The sequence below is a fragment of the Cuculus canorus genome, chromosome 2, assembly GCF_017976375.1.
Source record: "Cuculus canorus isolate bCucCan1 chromosome 2, bCucCan1.pri, whole genome shotgun sequence".
In the NCBI taxonomy this organism is placed as follows: Eukaryota; Metazoa; Chordata; class Aves; order Cuculiformes; family Cuculidae; genus Cuculus; species Cuculus canorus.
Genome location: NC_071402.1, coordinates 121,545,909 through 121,566,897, shown reverse-complemented (window position 1 = coordinate 121,566,897; position 20,989 = coordinate 121,545,909). Strand labels below are relative to the sequence as shown.

The 20,989-nt window shown below is 36.8% G+C and overlaps 1 protein-coding gene across 5 annotated transcripts in view; it reads right to left on the bottom strand.

Annotated features, from left to right (window-relative positions):
• Nucleotides 1–1,561: 1,561 nt before the first annotated feature.
• ZNF385D (zinc finger protein 385D) overlaps nt 1,562–20,989 on the bottom strand; it is a 410,191-nt gene continuing 390,763 nt past the window's right edge. For 2 of the 5 annotated variants that reach the window (XM_054059694.1, XM_054059695.1), the window contains exons 5-8: nt 14,848–15,081; nt 12,724–12,902; nt 11,242–11,343; nt 1,568–7,210 (exon numbers count right to left, since the gene is read on the bottom strand). In XM_054059694.1, the coding sequence (XP_053915669.1) occupies nt 6,977–7,210; nt 11,242–11,343; nt 12,724–12,902; nt 14,848–15,081 (749 nt within the window). In that variant the 3' untranslated portion in view covers nt 1,568–6,976. Of the gene's footprint in view, nt 7,211–11,241; nt 11,344–12,723; nt 12,903–14,847; nt 15,082–20,989 lie in introns of all 5 variants that reach the window. The other 3 variants (XM_054059692.1, XM_054059691.1, XM_054059693.1) reach the window with 3 other exon arrangements.

The window sequence follows — 20,989 nt, the reverse complement described above, 5'->3', positions numbered from 1 at the left end:
CACCCACGTGCCCATATACCATATTATACACCCCATAAGTGAGTGGTTTGTTCTTTGTTTTTTCTTTTTTTTTCTTTTTTAATGCTCTTTGCAGTGTCCCATCCTGCTGGGGAGTCACAAAATGTGATTCTGGAGAGGGATGGAAGGGAAATAAGAGTTGTAGATCCACAGAGAAGTAATACATGTGCAGACATTTGTCTGATTGACTACATGGAGGTTAGAGTGCGTGAATCATTGCTTAAAGAGTTACAACTGTTTCTATCTCCTTTGTAAAACTATTAAAAATAACAGTAGAAGAAAGCAACAGGTCATTTCTTTTTGATTGATGCCTACATTTCAGCAAGCTGGTACGACTTAGGCAACTGCAGGAGGTAAAGAAAAGAGACCCAACTTGACACTCATTACTTTTTTTTTTGTTGTTGTTGTTCTCAGATAAACCTCCTGGGTACCAAAACTTACCTTCATGGTTTTATTCTGATGGGACAAAACAGATTCAGGCAGCAGATTGATGGGCGATAATGTCGTGGACAAGATTACATCAAAACTTGTCTAAAAGAAAAATGACACTTTGGGTGGGCGATGTCATTCCCCAAACGGGAGCACTTGTTAAAAATCCTCTAACCAGGATTTTTTTTCTAATTGGCATCCTTTATGTCATAAATATGACAGAATGACCACACTAGGAACCTGTGGGGGTGCTGCCTCTCCCCATTGAGCCACCAGCCAGTTTTAAGTGAGTTATAACAAGCTGTTATAAAAACCTAACTTTGCACATGTGCTATCATGTTGTGCTTTGTTGTGCCCCAAAACAATGTCTTCACTTGGCAGACTGTGTTTTGAGCAGACAATTTTCACCTGATATGTGTCAATGAGAACTGTTCCCATGGCAAATGCCAGCCATCAGCCACGAGCAGAGAAAAGGTTGAAGTTGTTAACAAATGATGCAGATATTTGAAGTAAGAAAATGGTTTAGGCTTTTTATCTTTTTTTCTATTGCCTTTTCACTCAGAAACACATAGCTATTATTACTGAACATAAAAAATAACATTTACATTTAAATAAACTGTTGAAGAATCTCAAAAGATGACTAGAGAGATGCTTGTCATAAAACTCTGACTAGATTAGCTAAAGAGCACTCTAGTGTACCTATGCTCTCTGTTAATAGTATATTACTACTACTACAGCACTGCTGCTTTAATTTTTTTTGTTAAATTTATTGAGACTGATCAAATAATCCAACAGGGGACTCAATGAATAACAACTTCTTAAGTGCCGATTTAATCCTATGGATTCTGTTCTTTCATATGAGAGACGAAACTATGAATAAAGAAATACAGAAGAAAAATCAAATAGTAATGAATGCAAATAAAAAAATATGGACATCCTCTCTAGAGACCCAGGTGCTGACAGGGTGCAGCGGTATGGCTGCTATGGACAGACACGAACACATGGATTTTCATGGAAAATTCTTGTGTCCTATAATTGAGTGTCCAGTACCTCTGCAATGAATACTCAATTTCTGTTGTGAAGAGCACAAATGTCAGTGTGCTTACAGTGTGACTAGTGTGAAGGCCATTGCTACAAAGCCACGGAAGTACCTAAGCCAAAAAAAGTCTTCTAGGTTTTTTCTCATCATCTTTCTCATCAAAATTATTTTTAAAGTTAAGATCTCATGACCCTCAAGGTCCCTATGTTTTATCCAGAACTCGAGTGTCTCAGCTTATTGATGCCTCACAATTTCCATGTAAGAATATTGCACAAGAAAAAGGGATCAAATTACTTTGCCAGTTTCTTTACGTTGATTCTTTTTACTTCTTACTCTTACTTACTCTTTTTACCACCCAGGTCTCATTCCAGCGTGAAGCTGATCACAGGAACTAGGAAGGCACTAACTACATTTCAGGCTCAGCCAAGTTTCTTTATCGATGTGTCAATACTGAATCAGAGTTGAATGACACCTAATTCCAGTATATAACATGACTGCAAAAGGCCTTAGGCAAAATAACGCCTCTACTGAAGTCAAAGATCTTTGCAACTGCTTTCAGGAGTCCCAGTTTTAAGAGCATTATGGTCTTCATAGTTCTCCTAATTTCAGTCTGGAGCACAGACTCTTTCAGCCCCTGACATTTCATATCAGACTATGTAATAACCATCCTCCAGATAGTTACATTTACCCCTAAATGGTCCTGAATTTTCAAAAACCTGTAAGTGTGAGAGGACATAAAGCTCTTGTCCTCAGCTAAACTCTTACCAGTGTGTTGATTAGTTTAAGATAGGATTTATCAGTATTACTGTTCCTTTCAGTCAAACACTGAATCTCAGTACAAAAGCTTCTGTATGGTTCACTGGGACTTAATTAATGGCACAGATAAAAACTGAGAACAAGGTAAGATATGAAAAAAATTGTAATAGTTTACATAGCACACATTTTCACATGCATTTAGGTAAACAGGAAGCCCATGGTTATTTTCTGATGAACTTAAAGCTCTGATGCCTGAACTGTGCCCAAGTAAATATTAAAAATGGAAATTCAGACACATATGCTAATAAAAAGAACAAATTCATTTAAAAGTGTTATCAATGTTACATGCTTTCAAAGAGATTTCTGCAGCCAAAAAATCTGGGTATCTGTGCTTCATATATAGCCACAAGAATATTGTAATTGTTAAGAAACTTTTCAGGTCTTGTTCTTCAGTGTTGGTCTCATGTTCATAAAATGACATTTATTTTTGAAAAAAAAAAAAGTGAGTGATATTAAAATAGAAATTCCCCTAGATGCTTTGAAGAGATTCTAAAAACTATGTGTTTACTGGAAGCAGAAGGCAGAAGCAGGGGCTCCTAAGAAGCATGATTTCAGCTTTCAGGGAATATTGGACAATATCCTCACTGTATCTTCGGGGATTAGAATAGAAGTGACTAAGGACAGCTCCATTCAGTTATGGTACCCCTGGTATAACTGGATGATAATGAATGTGAGACATTAAATTTACCCATAGCATCCTTGCATAGATTCAGCATCTAAAAGTCTTTTAATCTTTTAAAATACAGAACTAATTTTAAAAATCCAGTACTAAAATGACAGCTGTAATTCTTCTACTTATATTAACTTTATTTAGCTATTCTTAGTTTTATATAACTTTAATTTGTCTTAAAATAAAGATGTATACTTTTCAAATACAATATTCCTTGACATGGCCAGTTCATTTTTTTTTTCCCATTTTAGATCATCATATTTTTACCATTTACTTACTGACCTCTAACACCAGCTTTTACAGCAGCTTTCAAGAAGGGAACTGATTTCATGGGTCAGAGCAATGATGATCCTTCAGAATAAAGGTTCGAAGCCAGAGATAATTGCAAAAATGAGATAGCATAAAAATATAAATACATATATCCCTCCCACAAAAATACCATCTCTCCAGGTCAGACAGAATAGTAATTCTTTAACACTTCGTATAGAATCTAAGAAAACATCCCTGAACCTATTTGTTTTTCTGAGTTCATACCCCGCCATTTCCCCGTAGGCTGATTTCATACTGTTATTCCAGTGAGTGACTGTGTCTTCGATGAAACGATCTGTTTCCTTGTGCTTTAGTTTTCTTCTTGGCCCTGGACTGGTACTGTAGTATGAAATATGATGACACGTTTTTCTTTTGTAGTGCTCTCTGTATCAGATGTATTGACAAGTAGGTGTAAAGTGTCTTCTGTTTGCTATCTCCTTGATCAGCTGCTGGTATGACAGCTGCCGTGGACATACCCTTGACTGGAAGCTCCCCTTGCCCAATCAGATTGCTGTGCCAGTATTTTTCTTCACATAAATATAATTAAACTGTTGTGCTGACATCTTGTGCACGTTGGCTTGTAACTGACCAAGAGAGGAGTGGAACAGCAAGGCACAGAAAATCCACTATACATTCTAACATTTAGGCTTTATCCTTTATTAGGTAGTGAGTAAGAGACATAAAAAGAACTGAGTTTGTTGTTTACAGCTGAAATTTAAAAGAGGCTTGTGTGAACAAAAACTTGTTCCATAGACCACTGTGACAAAAGAGGTCCAAGAAAACTGAAGGTGTCATTGCAAATTAGCTGATGTAAGTAGTTGGAATGACACTCTTTTTATTTCTAGCAAAACTTGTATTAACTCTGCCCTTAGTACTGTGCCTCCATACATGCCACAGGCCACATTTTGGCAAGGATCAGCCTGTTGATTTTTATGGCATTACAACAACATAGCAGGATGTACAGCAGGTGTTGATGCACCAGAAGGCCATGCATAAGAGCCTAGAGGATATTTCTGGGTCTCCACTTTTCCCATCTGCGGGCTTTTTCACAGGGAAAAGATCACCCCTCCAGACTTTCTCCCTTCCCAAAACGACAGTCCTCCTCTGCTCGTTTAGCAATCTCTTACTTACACTGGCTATTACAAAAGGCTTTGGAGACAAAGGGTGGTTCATGGAGCACAGCTTGAGAACTGGTGCCCTGTTCAAGGAGGAATCTGAACATAGCTGGCAACGACACTATAACTTCTGCAAAAAGATGGAAGGTTGAAAGTAGGTTTAAAAGACCAAGGCCAAGGTTTTGCAAAGAGGAGTTGAACCTTACTGCACTGTATTTACGTACCCACATAAAAGTAAACATTTTCTAAATTGCGTGTTAGATGCAGGTTTTGAAGGCTGTTTACTGCCTCTTTACTGGGAGCTGTAGAGTAGGGAGCCCTTTTAAATGTCAGCCCCTAGTTATTCAGGTGCCTAAACTTGGCTTCAGGAACTTACTCATACTCTTCTTGTTTTGGAAATTGGGCCAAAGCAATCCAGCCAGTAACCAGCCCTGAAATCACCATAACATTTTTTTCATGGCTACATAGGAGTGAATTAAACAAAAGCCCATTGCATTTCAAGGCACAAATGTTTGCAAATAAACTGGATGAAATACAAATACATTATACAGAACTTATTTTAATACTTCTAGATAAATAAATGCATCTCTTTGGAATTCTTTGGACACAGACATCCATGGAACCTCTTCTTTCTCTCTTTTTATATATTTCTTTTATAAAATCTAAATGCAGAGAGGTTTAAAAAATGACAAATACCAATGTACACGGAAGGCTCAATGATGAACTGTAAGTCAAAAGTGCTCTATATTCCCATCCTCTGTAACTTCCAACTGTCCATATTAACCACAGGCGGTATTATATAGCAACCACATGGTCAATATTTTGCATTACTATATTTTAATAAAATCTTCCAAAACATTTCCCCGTCTAAACTTAAATTACATTTTTAAATTTTATTCCTCCTAAATGTATGGTAGGCATTTCACTTAGCTACACATCAGAGTGGTTGCATGTCACTCAGCAGTGCACTCCATAATATTAATAGATACTTTTCAGCTCCCTATGGGAAAAAGCAAGTAGCAAGAATCAGATTCAAGAAGTCTATTTTTTTCTCTGTTGTTTGTTACTTACCACTTAGTGACCCACATGTGAAACTCAATGGTCATATAATTATTTTATATAGTAGATTTTCTGTTTATAAGTTATTTCTCTTACTCTAACATATATACAATATATCTATATATACCCCTGATAAATCTTACTTTAAAGGGACACAGTCAACCCCTTTAAGCCTCACAGTAAATATATAAGGCTTTAAGTTGTCCGTACATAAAGGCTAGCTACAAAATTCAAGGGTCCCTTCAGATCCTAAAGATTGTATTTGTTCCAAACCCACGAAATGCAGTTATCTCGTAATATGTATCTCATGTGTTGCTGCTTACATTATATAGGTATATTAAGACATTTTATATCACATCAGTAGGAAATAAAACAAGAGAATAAATCTGTTTCTAAGACTAAGCCTACTGCAAAAAATGTTACCTGTATCTACAGACTGTCCCACTGGTGTGATATAGAAAGAATATGTGCCATTCTTGGGATGAAATTCTGGCTACATTGCAGACAAGAAGAACCTTATGCTGACTTAAGTGTGGCCAGGATTTCTTTCCTGCTTTTCACTAGTTATGACTATGCTTAACCCATTTGCGTCTTCCCTCTGCTCAACACTCATGTGTCAAGCCTGTTTCATGACAAGAGTGTATTTTTTGCTGTCCATTGGCATGCCTTGAACATTGATCTATCCTGTATGTATTACATCTTTCAAATATACATACACTGTACACATATGTTCTCAGTTAAATGAAAGTTTGACCTATTCTGTGTACAGCATCTGGATTTTTTTCCCCCATCTATATCTTCTTTCCATGTACTTTGCCCTAACCACAGATTATCTTCACGTCCATTCTTCTGCAGGCAAGAAAAACAATTTTTGCTCACCAGGAACAGCTCCACATTATTGTCATCATTTTTGACCACTTACTAAAGTGACATAATTTGTTCATTTTTTCTTTTGCAACTCAGTTAGAAACCTAGTGGCATAGATAGAGACACAATACTACTGTTTTACAAGACATCTATTGTATCTACTTTTGTTCAGATAAATACCCAGTAACTGCTGATTTGGCAGGAGGATTGGTAAGGGTGCTACTATTCACAGTGTTTCTTTTTTTTTCCTTCTTTAATCTACAGAATAAAGTAGTTTATGTACATTGGAACCAGTTAATGCCCTTTAGACAAATTTGTAAGTTGTTTCATAAAGCAGGAAAGACATTGCAGGGAAATATGTGCCAAAAAGCACAGTCAAAAGGCTTCATAAGTTTTATATGTCACTACAAGTCAATGCTGGAGATCAGTTCTAAAACGATCAATACTCAAGAGGAATGTTCTCATCTGGAGAAAATACTGCCCATTCCCCCTTTTATATTTTGTTCAGTTCTCTATCAAAAGTCCTGGCTCTTCATATATACTTTAAACTATAAATAAACACTGCATAGTTCAATGTTCTTGATTTTCTTTTTTGTTTGTTTGTTTGTTTTGATTTGAAAAATTATTGCAGTACAATTCATTCCTGTTTGGAGTTCAGTAAGGAGCAAACAGCACGGGGGTGTGGGTGGTCCGTATAGGCCCTGGAGCTGGTCGTAGGAGTGCTGGAGGAAGTGCTGAAGTCTGGAAAAGGGTGGCTGCTGGGGCTGTGCGAAGACTGAAAGGGGAATTCACAGCCACAGCAGCAGCTGCTGCTGCAGCTGCTAGTGGATTTGGTAAGATTCGTGGAGCTATCGGCTTTGAAGGTTCCTTTGAAAATACTAATTTGACCTGTAGGGAAGAGAGAAAACAAACAAACAGAGAGACATAATTTGTTCATATTAGCTACACAACAGGGAGCTTGACTTAAGATTTTAAGTGCAAAATCAAGTAAGAGAGGCCTTGTAGTGGCTACTGACTCTACAAGCTGCAGGCTTGCAATAGGAGATACGATCTCACACATTGGACAAAGGTGAGCAGGATGTGGTTGATGACAAAGAGTTTCAATGTTCATGCTTTATCACTGATACATAATTTTATATGAGTTTATAAATCAAAGCAAACCTAAAAAGGGACTGGGCAATCTGCACCAAAATAAAGTTGCATGAGCCCTGCAAGAATTAAATAAAGAATTAGCCATCAATTAAAAGACCTCCACCTGGACAGCTTTAAGATAGAGACCAGAGCAGAATGAAAACATATCCTGTTCTCTGGTCCAGCTAAGAAGGTAATTTTGGGTTTATCATTAGGATGCAAGTTCTACTTAAAATTAAGATCTCCAGCTAGCTCCTCTTTATTAGCTTCTTTCTCTAACAACAAGCAAATAAGCAAAGCTTATGTTGCCCCAGTTATGAAAATCTCCTGATGTTTCATATGTTCAAATAGGTGATGAATGCTACGAGTGCTGTCCCATGACACCTTGCTGTGTCTTCAAATGTTTCTCACTAAGATGCTGTTCGTTTATACAAGGACTGTGAATAATGTGTAGATATTTTAAAATGCTGTCATGAAAATCTCTTGCCTATACCATTTAGTAAGGTGCCAAACCGTATTATTTTTGTTACTGAGGCTTCTGCTTTAAAAACATTTAAATAATGAATCTTGTGCACTATCAAATAGAAATTGAAAACCTCCTCACTTAGAATTTAAAAAAAAACAAAACCCAAATCTCAAGCTTTTCCCAGACTGATCTAAAATACTCAGAGGTCCACTTTTATTTAAGAGAATTTACATTTGATATATAAAAATGAACATCAGAGTAGTCTATATAGATTTCTGAGTATATCAACGGGACTTCAAGTTTCTAATGAGAAGCCAGGAGCCTGAATACCTTTGTTGTCCTGGTTTTATAACTCTGAAACAAGTATAGAAACCTCATCCAGTGACAAAAAGTTCCCATTGGCTCTGACAGACTTTCAGTAGGTTTGTGTCTTGGCATGACCTGAGGCCCTTCGCAAAGAATATAGACCTGAATACACTGTATTGAATGTATAGAACAGGAACGTATGTATCATGCTGTGGTTCATCTCAGCATAAGTATGGATAATTCTCACTCATAGGGAAACACAATTTCTCATCTTTGAATTGGAAGAGGCTTTCAAATAATTAGCTTGCACTATATCAGTCTGATACTTTCCACTCAATAGTACCTTGGTGAGTGATTAGTCAGAAAGTGAGGACGGGATTAGTCTGGCACGAACCACCAGTGATTTCATCCTTACACTATCACTGTATTAAAAAAAATCTGTTGGTTCTTTACCAGCCAATTTGGTACAGGATTTGACTTTTCCTAATACCTATGGGCAACTCTCCTGGCCTCAAAGTCCTTTAAAGCTCTGGGAGAGATACTCAGAGGGGAACAGATTCTGTAATTCTTTTAACAGAGGACACAAAGGATGCAATATACAAGGTTCCTCATGGTGCGTATGAAAAACAATGATATCTGATCTTTTCCTTGATTAGTGTTATACTCACTGATCCAAGTTGTCTTCTCCCTTGTTGAGGCTTCTCAAAAACAAACGAACAAACAAAACATCCTGAGCAGAAGTACAAAAAAGCTCCATCCCAAAACAACAGGGCTCTGATTGCAGTTTAGAATTCCCAGTGAAGGATGTTTTTCATAAGAGCTTTTTAATGGCAGAAAGTTTAGACTATCAAACACCTGACAAAATCTTTCCCTTCAGTGTAGTATACATGCTGAACATTTGTGGCTTGAAGAAATAAGAAGTCCCAACAATACAAGATTTCTTAAACTCTGAAATAGTACTGTGGGAATTCATAAAGCTTCTTTCTCTAAAGCATACAAAACTAGAGTAGATGAAGTGGTACAGATGATGTTGAAAACACAGTATGGGAAAGTTTTTCATCTAGAAAAGCTATGAAAATGTAGTACGTCCTTTTTCTAACTTCTGTAGAAAAAAAATATTGGTGGTGCTTATATATTTTTTGTCACAAACCCCAAAGATCTTATGTGACTGTTTATATTAAAATGCTAGGACTATTTTCCCATTCTTGGAGGACTCAAGAACTTCTAATGAAGTTATGTAGCTTTTCAGTTAAATTATCAACATATTTTTAATTTTAAGCTGCAAACCCAGTAATATTTAGCATAGACAGTACTTTGCACCTCCATTTCAAGCCTCTATGCAAGTACTAATTAAAACACAGGTCAACATTAAGAGTAAAGAAGCCATTATTCATTTCATTTCCAATGAAGCACACTAAAGGAGAGTAAATGAGTTGGAAAATTAATGGATAGTAAAGAAGAAGTCTAGAGCTCATCAAAAACATTTACATTCAATGTAAAATTAGCACATTTTGGGCTTGTTGCTATGCCATTCTGCATTTCAAGTGACAGAAATTTTGGTATTGTTTCTACTTGAAACCAAAAAGACAAAATAGATAACTGCTGTCATCCTTTCTCATTGCAGACTCCATTCTGTTATGCATATATCTGTTCATTTATTGCTAACTCATCCTCTCCTTAAATTGCCTTTGCCTCTTTGCTCACTTCTGGCCTGGCTTGTAAATTGTTAGCAGTTCAGAGTGAGGGAGCGTGAAAAGGACACGTTGCCTTCATTTGTCTATGCAGCAACTAAATTGCCTTGATCCTTGGCTGGAGTTCTCAGAAATAGCCATTACATAAATTGCGAATAGAGAACTGTGCATAACAGCAACAGTAACATAATAGTTGTTTTCATCCCCTGGGAAAGGATGAATTTCCTAAAGGAAGAGTAATCCTGTCAGAGAGGCTTTAGTGATTCCATATCCTATTTATCTAATTACATATTTTCTATTCCTTTTGGTATAGCTTATATGTATTGGAGACCTTGGTCTTCCTGGTGGATTACTGAAAAATACTGTGGGACTATTTGCCTTCCAGTAGATCAACAGAATGATGCACTGTATTACGCTATAACATCTAGGAGAGATCCTACACAACTGAATCATGCATAAATATACCTGTCAGGAGGGCTGCCCCAACAAGGACACACTTTCTGTTGTCAGCAAAAGAGCTTTAACTTAAATAGAAATGTCTTTTCACAGAAAAAAAAGCTCCATATTCTGCCTGCATTAGAGAATTTGGTCAAGGAATAAGGGGAAAATCTCTGTGAGGTCAATGTATTGACATCCTCCCTTGCCAAAACCATCTATAAACCCTTACAAAACATCATGGCATATAAAACAATCACGCATTTTATCTGATGGAGATAAATGTCAAATGTTTCACTATCCCACCCACAATATAAGCTGTTTTTTAACAAATGGCAGAATCCTGGCAGGGTTTTTTATTAAAAAGTAAACATTTTTTCTCAGCTTTTGAAGCTAGTAAGAACTGTGCTTCAGGCAGTTTATCCTAACAGTCGAAAATGTGACCGGAACCATGCTGAAACGGAGTGGAATGAAATGAAAGATGTATTTTTAAAAATTGTTTCAATTGTTATCTGAGTAATTTAATAAATAAAGGCCTTATGCTTTACAGAGTTTTAATCACTTTTGCCCTTGGTGAAAACTGAAAAAATCCTGTTTGACATCTGGATGTTTCTTTTGTCTCTTGCTCTCTAATGACTTTTGAAACAACTTCCTTTCCTGCAGTTATTCAGAGTAGCTACAAAAACAAGGACCCATACATTGTAGTCAACACTACAAAGTACAGAGAAGTATATAAGAAGTCCCTTGTGGGCTTCCACAGGATCATTCAGAAACTTGTATACTTCCATTGCTTACACTATTCTTCTAATTTTAATAATTTTTCTGCTTACATTTTCTAAAAATCTTACTCAGTAGGGTTAAAACAGAAGTAAAATAGGTGATTGGCTTACCCCTAGAGGATGTGTTCCCTTTTGGAGTTTGTTGTAAGGGCTGTATTTAGGTTTAGGTGGCTTCCCAGCAGCTCTGTCTTTGTGCCTTCTACTGCTTATGTGCTGTAAAAATAAATTTGGGGGAATATAAAAAAATTGAAAGAAAAAGAAAAAAAGAAAAAGAAAAAGAAAGAGTGATATATCCTTAATAAATCATTTCAAGTTAGCTTTACACAAGGGTGCTCCAATACTGAAGGCTACTGCAGTACACAACAGCATTACTTTGACTAATTCAATAATGAATGGGAATACAGTCTGTTCCAATTTGAATGATCCTTTCTGCATCACGTATTGGGACTGTGGTTTTCTACAGTGCTTAGTTCAACTCTGCTTCCACAGAAGTCAATGATTTTCTCACCTTTGTTAACTTTAACAAGGCCTGAATCAGGTCAAAGACAGAAGTCTTTGAAAAGTTCCTCCCTATCTCTGCAAAACACCCATCAATTCAATCCACCGCTGATAAAAAGTTTTGGAAGAATATTAGATAGTAGAGCATCCCCTGTTCAGGGGATGGGGGATAGAGGGAGGTCACAAAGTTGTTTAAATCCTTAAGAAGCCTGGAGATCCTTTTAAGATTTCAGCTGAAAGATGATTACATATCAAACTAAGTGACAGTGAAAAAAACCCGTAATATCCATTATCATCTTCATAAACTCTAGGAGATATTACAAGAATCCTTCTACACAGACTTTTTCGCACTATTAGATGTAACGGACCTTTTTCAGAACTATATTTTTACTTTGATTTTCATTCTAAAAAGAGTTTTGAGAAAAAAGACAAAGAACTGGACTTTTTTTTCCTGAAAGGAAAAGACAAGTATTGCTACTATCCATTACTCAGCTTATCTTCATTGTTGTACAGTTCCTTAACAAGTATTTAATTCCAAAAGGCATAAGGAATGAAACTAAGTGTTTTTCAGAACAAAGGCTTCATTCATCTGAAGAATGACTGAACATTACTGTAATTGCAATTTGGAGGTCATGCTTCTCAGATAGAGAGTAACACTGATAAAATAAAAAATTACAAATCTTTTCCACCCTGCATTTCTAAACAGGTTATTCAACGTTTTGTGAAAATACTGGCTGCACCACCCCACATCTTTATCAAGGCAAGTATCATGCAGTACAGCAAATGGGAGGGTTCAGTAGCTCATGACAATTACAGCCGTTTAAAGACAGTTGTAACATTGCAGCTTACAGCTGCTATAACTCTTTAAGATATATATATATAATATCAAGATATTTTGGGAAAATATATTCTGTGCAAGGGAAAATAATATCAAAAATAAAACATACAGTGTGAAAGACAAGTACAAAGGGCAAAATCTGTAAGCTCCGTTTGGATGTGAACTGTTAGACTGACACGTGCTGATTGTGTTGGTACTTTATCACTATGAAAACAAAGAACAGCCAAGGATTCACAATCTGCAAGCTAGCTGAGTACCTGTTTCAGTTGTGTCTCAGAGTTTACGTGCACATCACATATTTCACAGTGAAATGTTTTGTTCTGAAGGCCTGTGTTTCCTTTATTCACAGGTCCTTTGCCTTTTACGCCTGCCCGGGGAAAGGCTTTTATGGTTCCACTTCCATTCCGAGCTTCCAGCATAGTTTTGTGCTTAGTCCCTGGAGACATTAGAAATGGGAAACAGAAACAACTTTGCAATTTGGTTGCATCCATTATTTTATTTTCTTTTTAAAAGAAAATCATATGAACCTCAGTGTGGTGCCATGTGCGGTCCTTGGAATATGCTTGTGTTTATCTGTATCAGATTCATACCGATGTAACAGTACTTCACACCTGATAGTTAATTATTAAATTACACATCTGTAGGTAATGCATTAGAACAAAGCAACCACACCAGTAAGTAGTGGCACAATCAGGTATCCTGAGGTGAAGTTAAATGGGTGTGACTTTTCTCATTAACTCCTGCTGCTAACGGGACCTGAATTGCAGTTGCAAAGGAAGAGTAATTTAGCTGTTAAAGATGTAGTTGGCTTTGATTTGTAGTCCTCCTGAATGGATTGATAAACAGTATACACCAGGTAGCCTACACTTGAATCTGTAATTAACTAATTGGTCTCCAACTCAAAAAGGGGCAGAAGTTCCTGGCAGCCACCTATGGATCCTTAGTGGCCTGGACAGAAACCAAAATACTTGAGAAATGTACACATGATAAAAACGCACTTGTATTTTGTGTTAAAATAAAGATTGGATAGAAAACAATAGTGTCCTTTTGCTTTACCTTTATTCAAACCAAACAATTTCTTACACTGTTGACTTCTGCACAGGTAGTCTGTGACGTATCACTTCTGTGTGTAAAATTAGTCTTTCATTGATAGCTGTTGTATGCGTCCACATGCACAATTTTACAAGCAAGCATGTGTGTGAGCACACACACGGTTTATCAGCATAGATAGCAAAAACTTGGAGGATTATGTTTAAATATTCAGAGTAATGTTTTGAATCTCATCCTGATCAGGAAAATCTTTAGAGGCTAACCCTCATATGAAGTTAAATAGGTTGAATGGGAATGGCTTTACAAACTTGAATTTTCACCGGCTGAAGATCTGCCATACAGTAAACACAGCATTCAAGACTGATTGGGCTTTGTTTCTTATGAATGCCAACAAATTACCATTTCCTTTTTAACTTAAGTGGATTCTATAGACGTGCCCAAGTTATGTCCTTTTTTTTTTATTACATCATAAAATTATTGATCATCTTGGTGCAGCTACATCATCACTGTCTTGATGTTTCAAAACTAAAGCTGTCTGCTTGTCTCCTAACTCTGTATACCCTACTGGCAGGTAACCCCTTACATAAAGAATTAAGAGATTTTCTGCAGGAAAGTTATAAGTGTTCACCATATTAAATCCCAAGATCTTCTAACCCTGTTTACCACAGAGCAAATCAATAAGATCATGCTTAAAATAGTGACTGTGAATAATGTCTCTGTACTTCTGGAATTTATTGATGCTCTAATAGCAAGAAAGAAGTTAAAAATTAAGATAAGTGGAGGTAAGAAATTACCCGTTCAACTCTCATGCGGCAATTGCTATCAGTTGATGAAAACAAAGGAAAAATGTACAGAATTTTAATAAATTATTAACAGACAATATGGAGCTAAGAATTCTAACTCTCATCATCGAAATCTGACTGACTGACAGTCCCTCTTTCAGCCTTAATTTGTTAGGTTTCAAACAAAACTGATGGCATTTATACTCAGTTTGCCAGCTCGCACTAACAAAAGTATGCCAACTCTGAACACCAAAGGTAATGAAGCATGACCTGTTATTTAGCTTTATAAGGTTGAGAAGCTGCAAAAGCTAAAATGCAAGAAAATGGGTAACTTGCATGGAATAAAATTCCTCCCCCCTCCCTTTATGAAAACCTCTTTGCCTGTCATTTTTATTCTTTAATAGTTAATGAATTCCACATAATTGCCAGTTTTCTGCCACCTCTTTGTCCCCTGCTGCAAGAGATCTAATCTATTCAGGGGGAGATAATTGTAGTGCTCTTGAGACAGAAGGGAAAAAAAGGAAGAAAGCAAGCACTGCTCCATCTCACCACTGTTGTGCGCCTCCAGCTGTGAGGCAGAGTTGACAGCGACTTTGCATAGTGAACAGTACAGCAGTCTTTTTGCTTTTTCTTCCTCAGTCTCAACTGAAGGGCATGTGGTGCTGCTAGTGGCTGTCGTGGGGATTTTCTCCACTTTAGAGGTGATCTCAGTTGTCATAACACTGCTCTTCCGGATTTCCACGGTTGTCGTCGTTGATATTGCTGGTGTCCCCGTGGCAACGTCTATTGGCAAAGAGAGGAGATGGAAACAAACAAACAAACAAAAAAGGTTGTGATCTTCAGCGCTTGCTTGCTTGCCTCTTAACGCTTGAACCACACAGAGATCCAGATCGTGCTGGTGATGGTTAGACTAATGGCAATGAATAAAATCTGACCTTATTCATTGTATTTTGTATGGCTACAAAATACAGTACATCCATGTATCAAAATGGCACTTATTCTGTCTCCTGCATTCAGCTAACACCTAGTAAATATAGAATTCATAAACTCAAAAGACAGGCCATTAAGAGTACTGTACTGAAAGATAAGCCTCTAAAAGAGGTCACGTAAATTACCAGTAAAATAGACAGTTAACATTTATACACAGCACTCCAGATGCATGAACTGCCATAGTACTGCACAATACTTACACTAACTGAGTAGACAAGCTAAAGTTTTAGCATTCAGTATTAATAAAACTGAAATGAAAATAATTGCATGCTCTTGATATTTGATGAAATAAAACATTAAATTTATACTTCACTTGATAGTAGCCAAAACTAATATTAAATCAATGGAGGTAATTATTAATACACATCATACATTTATCCATACATTATTATTATCCATTATTGCATAATAACAATACACACTAATAACAGTAATTAAATATGCAACATACTACATCCAAGACATAAAAAACCAGTAGTAACATTTCTATGTTCGGAAAAACTGTAAGCATGTTATATAGTTAAATCTATTTGGAAACCTAGTGCTTACAACTAAGAACTTGTGCTTTTTCTGTAGTTTTCAAATCTGAGAGTGGAAATAAACAACGATATTGTGGTTTGAATAATATATACATGACATTTGGATATGGCAGCATCATTTGGTAGTTATGTACTTAGCAGGGTAAAGGACAGTGAGATCCACCACTGAGCCAGCGGAGAAGACAGGAAGTAAGGGACAAGAGAAGGAGAGAAGGGACAGGAACTGTTCTGCTTTTGTAGTGTTGTATTTTATCATACCAAGCCTACTGAGTAGCAACTTCTCCAAAAGAAATCTTAGTTACTTTACTGAGATAGTCCTGGAATTGGGTACTTTCCATAGACAACTCATTTTGGTTTCATACATCCCTTGATGTTAGTGGTGCTCTCCTTGTACTATGCTTTATTCATTACCATCTATTAGAATAGGCAAAATAACAATTCTTTGGTTTATATATCCCAGTATGTGCTGTGATGCAGGAAAGACACAATGAACTGATGCTGCTGAGGTGTGATTCAGACTAATATTGTTCGACAACTTCATCAATGAAAAACACGCCTATTAACTTAGAAGACAATAGCAAGCAGGGAGCAAGCACTGGGTGACACGATTCAAAACAATTTGAAGAAACAGTCTGGAGAAACAGTCTAGAAAATTAGATGCTTTTCAGTAAGAGCAACTGCAGGAATCCACATGGAGCAGGATTAATCTGATCTATTAAAACAGGATGAAGAAACAGTGCCAGTACTGCTTTGGGGCTTTTTTGTTTGTTTGATTTTCTGTTGGTGTGCTGGTTGTTTTTTTCAGAAAAAAACTTTTCAGTAGCAGACAATAAGATGAACACAGATCTTTTACATCATCATGCTATGAGAAAAAGGTCCCTATCACATTGAAAGTGCAAAGTAAAAGATTTATGAAGCATTTTTCTTCCCTCTAATTAGCAATGGAGACCCTCTGTCCAGCGTGGGGACTACAACATCAAAAATTAGCAGCTATTTGCTTTGTTGTTAATCCAACAGCAACACAAATGCAAACCAACAAAAGAGGCATTGTGAGGAAGGAGGAAGCCAAAACAAATTAGAGGTTTAGAAAATATGGTCTGTGAATACAGAAGATGAAGGGTAAACAATGACAACATTTTTCATATCTGTAGAGGGTAGCTAAAAAAAGGAAATAAACTCTTCTCTGATCCCTCCTCATAGGACAAGAGCTACTGGATTAGAGCAAGAGAGACTTAAATTAGACATCAAGAAATTCTTTCTAATATTAAAACTTGTAAAGCCTAAGAATGGCCTATCTATAGAGAATCTGTAAATATTGCTTACTGGACGACTTGGAACTGGCTGAACAAATACCTGCAGAATCAACCCTTTCAGTCACTGGGAATGGAACCCTTCAAGTAATATTAATTTCTATACATTGTATATTTTGTACAAATTCTGCCAATACTTTTTTAAAAAAATTATAATTCATAAAACCAACAAAGAAGAGTTTGTTGTGTAAATATTCTACATATTGTCAGGCATTAAAGCATGTAGCAAAAATAAGGTCTTACTCAAGGTCTAATAAAAGTATTTTTTTTTGCTGAAAGTGAGCCTGGAGGTGGTAATACCCTGAAGGCATGGGGGATGTCAAATGCTGGTGCTGAAGGAATGGTGTTACCTCGCTTAATATTTTGTTCTTATTTATTATTTTTTGCAGGCCAACAATAATATTTCAAAAGAAATAAAACTATTTTGAAACATTAAACCGTTTGTTGGGAAACCGGTGAGTAAATAAGGCTTTTGTACATCTGCCCAAGTTTCTCTCAATATATTACAGTGGTGCTGCCTCTATGCATTTCAGTGCCCTAAATACAGGGTACAGCACTAGAGGTATAAGGGATTAAAAAAAAAATAAATTAACACCAAACAGGAGCAGCAAGGCATTTGAATTAATGCTGTGTTCACTGAATCAGCATTTCTCAACATTATATTATGATAGTGCTTTAAGAACTATTTCAGTAATAAGTAATCTAAAATTGAGCTGGAAATCCAGTCACAGTCAAATGGAAGATTTGTTTCTGGTGACGCAAGCTTGCAGCACTGTGCTATTTTCATACCAGTGGCCTGCAGCAAATATTCATTATTGCAACTGTCACTGCTTGGCTTTGGCATAGAAGCTGATTGCTAATATTGTATGGAACTGGACTCCAGCAGCAGAAAAAGAGAACACACCAGCATTCACAACAATACATTTGTGTTCCTGGTCTTAATATAGCAATGGGATAAAAATTAAAGTACAAAAAATCACTTAAAAAACTAATCTTGCTCGCTGGCAAAATAAAGGATTTCTTTTAAAAGATAAAGCCAGGTGAAAAGCATTCTTTGAGAATTGACTCCTCCAGGTACAACAGACACAATAGTTCAAGTGGAAAACTGCAAGTGTGTGATAATGGTCCTCCTAAGTAAGCAGGATTAATTTTATATCCCAGCTCCAAGAGTCATGAATCACTTTCAGGCTCAAGAAACAGAAAATCACAAGTCATGTTTTTCTTCTGAGTATGGGAAAGTTTCACTCATCAGTTCCTGCTACTAAGAATTGGAATTTCTTATCCTGAAACTGTAAACAGACCCACAGAGAGAAAAGTGCTCTGACTTCAAACAAATCACAACTATTTATAAGCGTGTTTTTCTTCTGCTATCTGAAGTGACATGCATTTAAGAACACTTGATTTAGCACCTACCCGTGCATTCTGATCTCATTTTGAGACTGCATCAAAAGAAGTGTGACTGGCAGGGTGAGCGAGGTGAATCTCCTGTTCTGTTCCACTGTTGTGAGACTTCACCTGGAGTACTATGTTCAGTTCTGGAGTCCTCAGCATAGGAAGGGCATGGATCTAGTAGAGCAAGTCCAGAGCAGGGCTATAAAGATGATCAGAGAGCTGGAGCACCTCCCCTATCAGGACAGGCTAAGAGAGTTCGTCTTGTTTAAACTAAAGAAGTGAAGTCTCTGGGGAGACCTTATAGCAGCCTTCTAGTACTTATAGAGGACCTATAGGCAAAATGGGGAGGTGCTCTTTATCAGGGAGTGTAGTGATAGGACAAGGTATAAGAGTGTTGAAGCTGGGGCAGGTTGCCCAGAGAAGTCAATGATGCCCCATCCCTGGAGGTGTTCAAGGCAGGGCTGAATGAGACTTTGAGCAATCTGTTCTAGTGAAAGTTGTTCCTGCTCATGCAAGGGGCTTGGATCTAGATGATCGTTAAGGTCTCTTCCAACCCAAACTCTTCTATGATTCTATGAAATCAAACTTTGCCTTTGACATAAAAGGACTGAGATTTGGCCCATAATGCTGTCCAGGAAAAAAAACAAACCAAACCAAAATAAACTAAAACTCCCCCCAAAAATCCCTCCACATAAACTAGAAAGCACATTCTTTCTAATGACAAATAGAACTTGATATGAAATATTTCACTAGAGTGAAGGACCTCTTAGTATTGCAAAAAAGTTGTCAGATGGCTCTCTTACAGCAAACCTGCATCAAATAACAGAATATTCTCATACAGCTGCTTGATATGTTTAAGACAACAGAGTCTTAGCATATTACTTTCCTGCCTACTAAGAATTGGGTTCTTGGTTTCCTTGGGTTGCTTTGAAGATCCTGTGTTCTGTGTCTTCTGTGGCAACTACATTTGAAAAGAAGATGTATTTTCTTTTGCATCTATAAATATAACAGTGGAGTATATTAAAACCAAAGTATCATCTCAAAAATAACTGTGCAACTGACTTATTTTCGTGCTTGGCTGACTTTCTGTACTCATATGCTAAAACACAAGCATGTGTGCTAGCACATTGGCTGGCTCTGGTCCTTAAACAAAACACTTTGAGGAACTTGGACTCAAATGTATTGGCTCCTCCTCCTTTATATGTGCAGAATACAAACTTGCATATTTTGTAATTGGTGGATACCTTGCCCATTACAATATACTTCACATAAAAATCTTTCAGTGTCATATTATGAAAATTCCAGTCATTAGACTAAGTTTTGCATTCAAAACCTGAATTCAATCTATTTTTTTACAGATATATCCTTCCTCAAACGGAGATCTTTTAATTGGAGAGTCAGAGGTATATTTTTAGAACTTAGAAAGAGCCGTGTAATTTTTTTGTAAGAAAATTCAGAATTTTTTTGTAAGAAAATTTTTTTGTAAGAAAATTACAGCAGTGTGGTTTAGAGAGTTAAGCACTGCACATGACAGATTTTTTGGTATAAAAGATCAAAATATCTGAATGACTGTTATGCATTTCATTACTTTATGATAAGAGTGCCTTCAGTGAAGTGACATGAAATACTGGAAAACATTTTATTTATCTGATCTTTTACAAGATGGATACAAATTAGTATGCCATAATGGAAAAGTAAAGAGCTCTGAAGTAATAAATAAAGTTGTGTATGACCAGACAGGAACAGAATTTGAAAATTTTTGATGAGTTGCCATTTTTTAAACACCAGCTATTCACCTGTTTTCTCTCTCTTCCCCTGTCACTGCCTCAGCTAGTCAATCATTTTCTTGTTAAAGTTCCGTGCTACTTTGCTCTGTCTAGGTGTCCATCGTGATTGCTTCTGACATCCAGAAAATGAAAGCTGAGTATGGCCCAAGTCTTTCCTCTAATGTACAGGTCAAGCACTACCAAGAAACTCAAGGATTGCAGACTTTCCCAGGATCAGCATGAAAGTAAATACCAGCAATTTTCTTCGTTTGCAACTGGAAAAGCAATGACCTCTGTATTTTGACAAGTCCTTGGTTTTTAACATTTAACTAAATCACATTATATATGGTCTTCATCACTCAGGAACAAAGGATGAAGAAGCAAGCTGCTCCACAACACGTGGCCTCATTTAACTGCTGCCTCTACTCCATGCCTCCTGGTGACATGTCTTACTGGTGACCTGATGGAAGCGACATAGAATACAGGATGTTTCATGACAAAAGGAGTCCACAGTGAGAGTAACAGTGTAAAGGAAGTAGCAAACTTCAGGTATTTGCTCTGAGGATTTTTTTTTCTCCAGTTAGACTCAATTTTGCCAAGACCTTAAATGACCTTCGCTATTAATTAGCAGTACACGATTTTCTAACAGAATTATACCTCATTTTTACTAGCAGTTCCCTTGGTTTAAAGTACA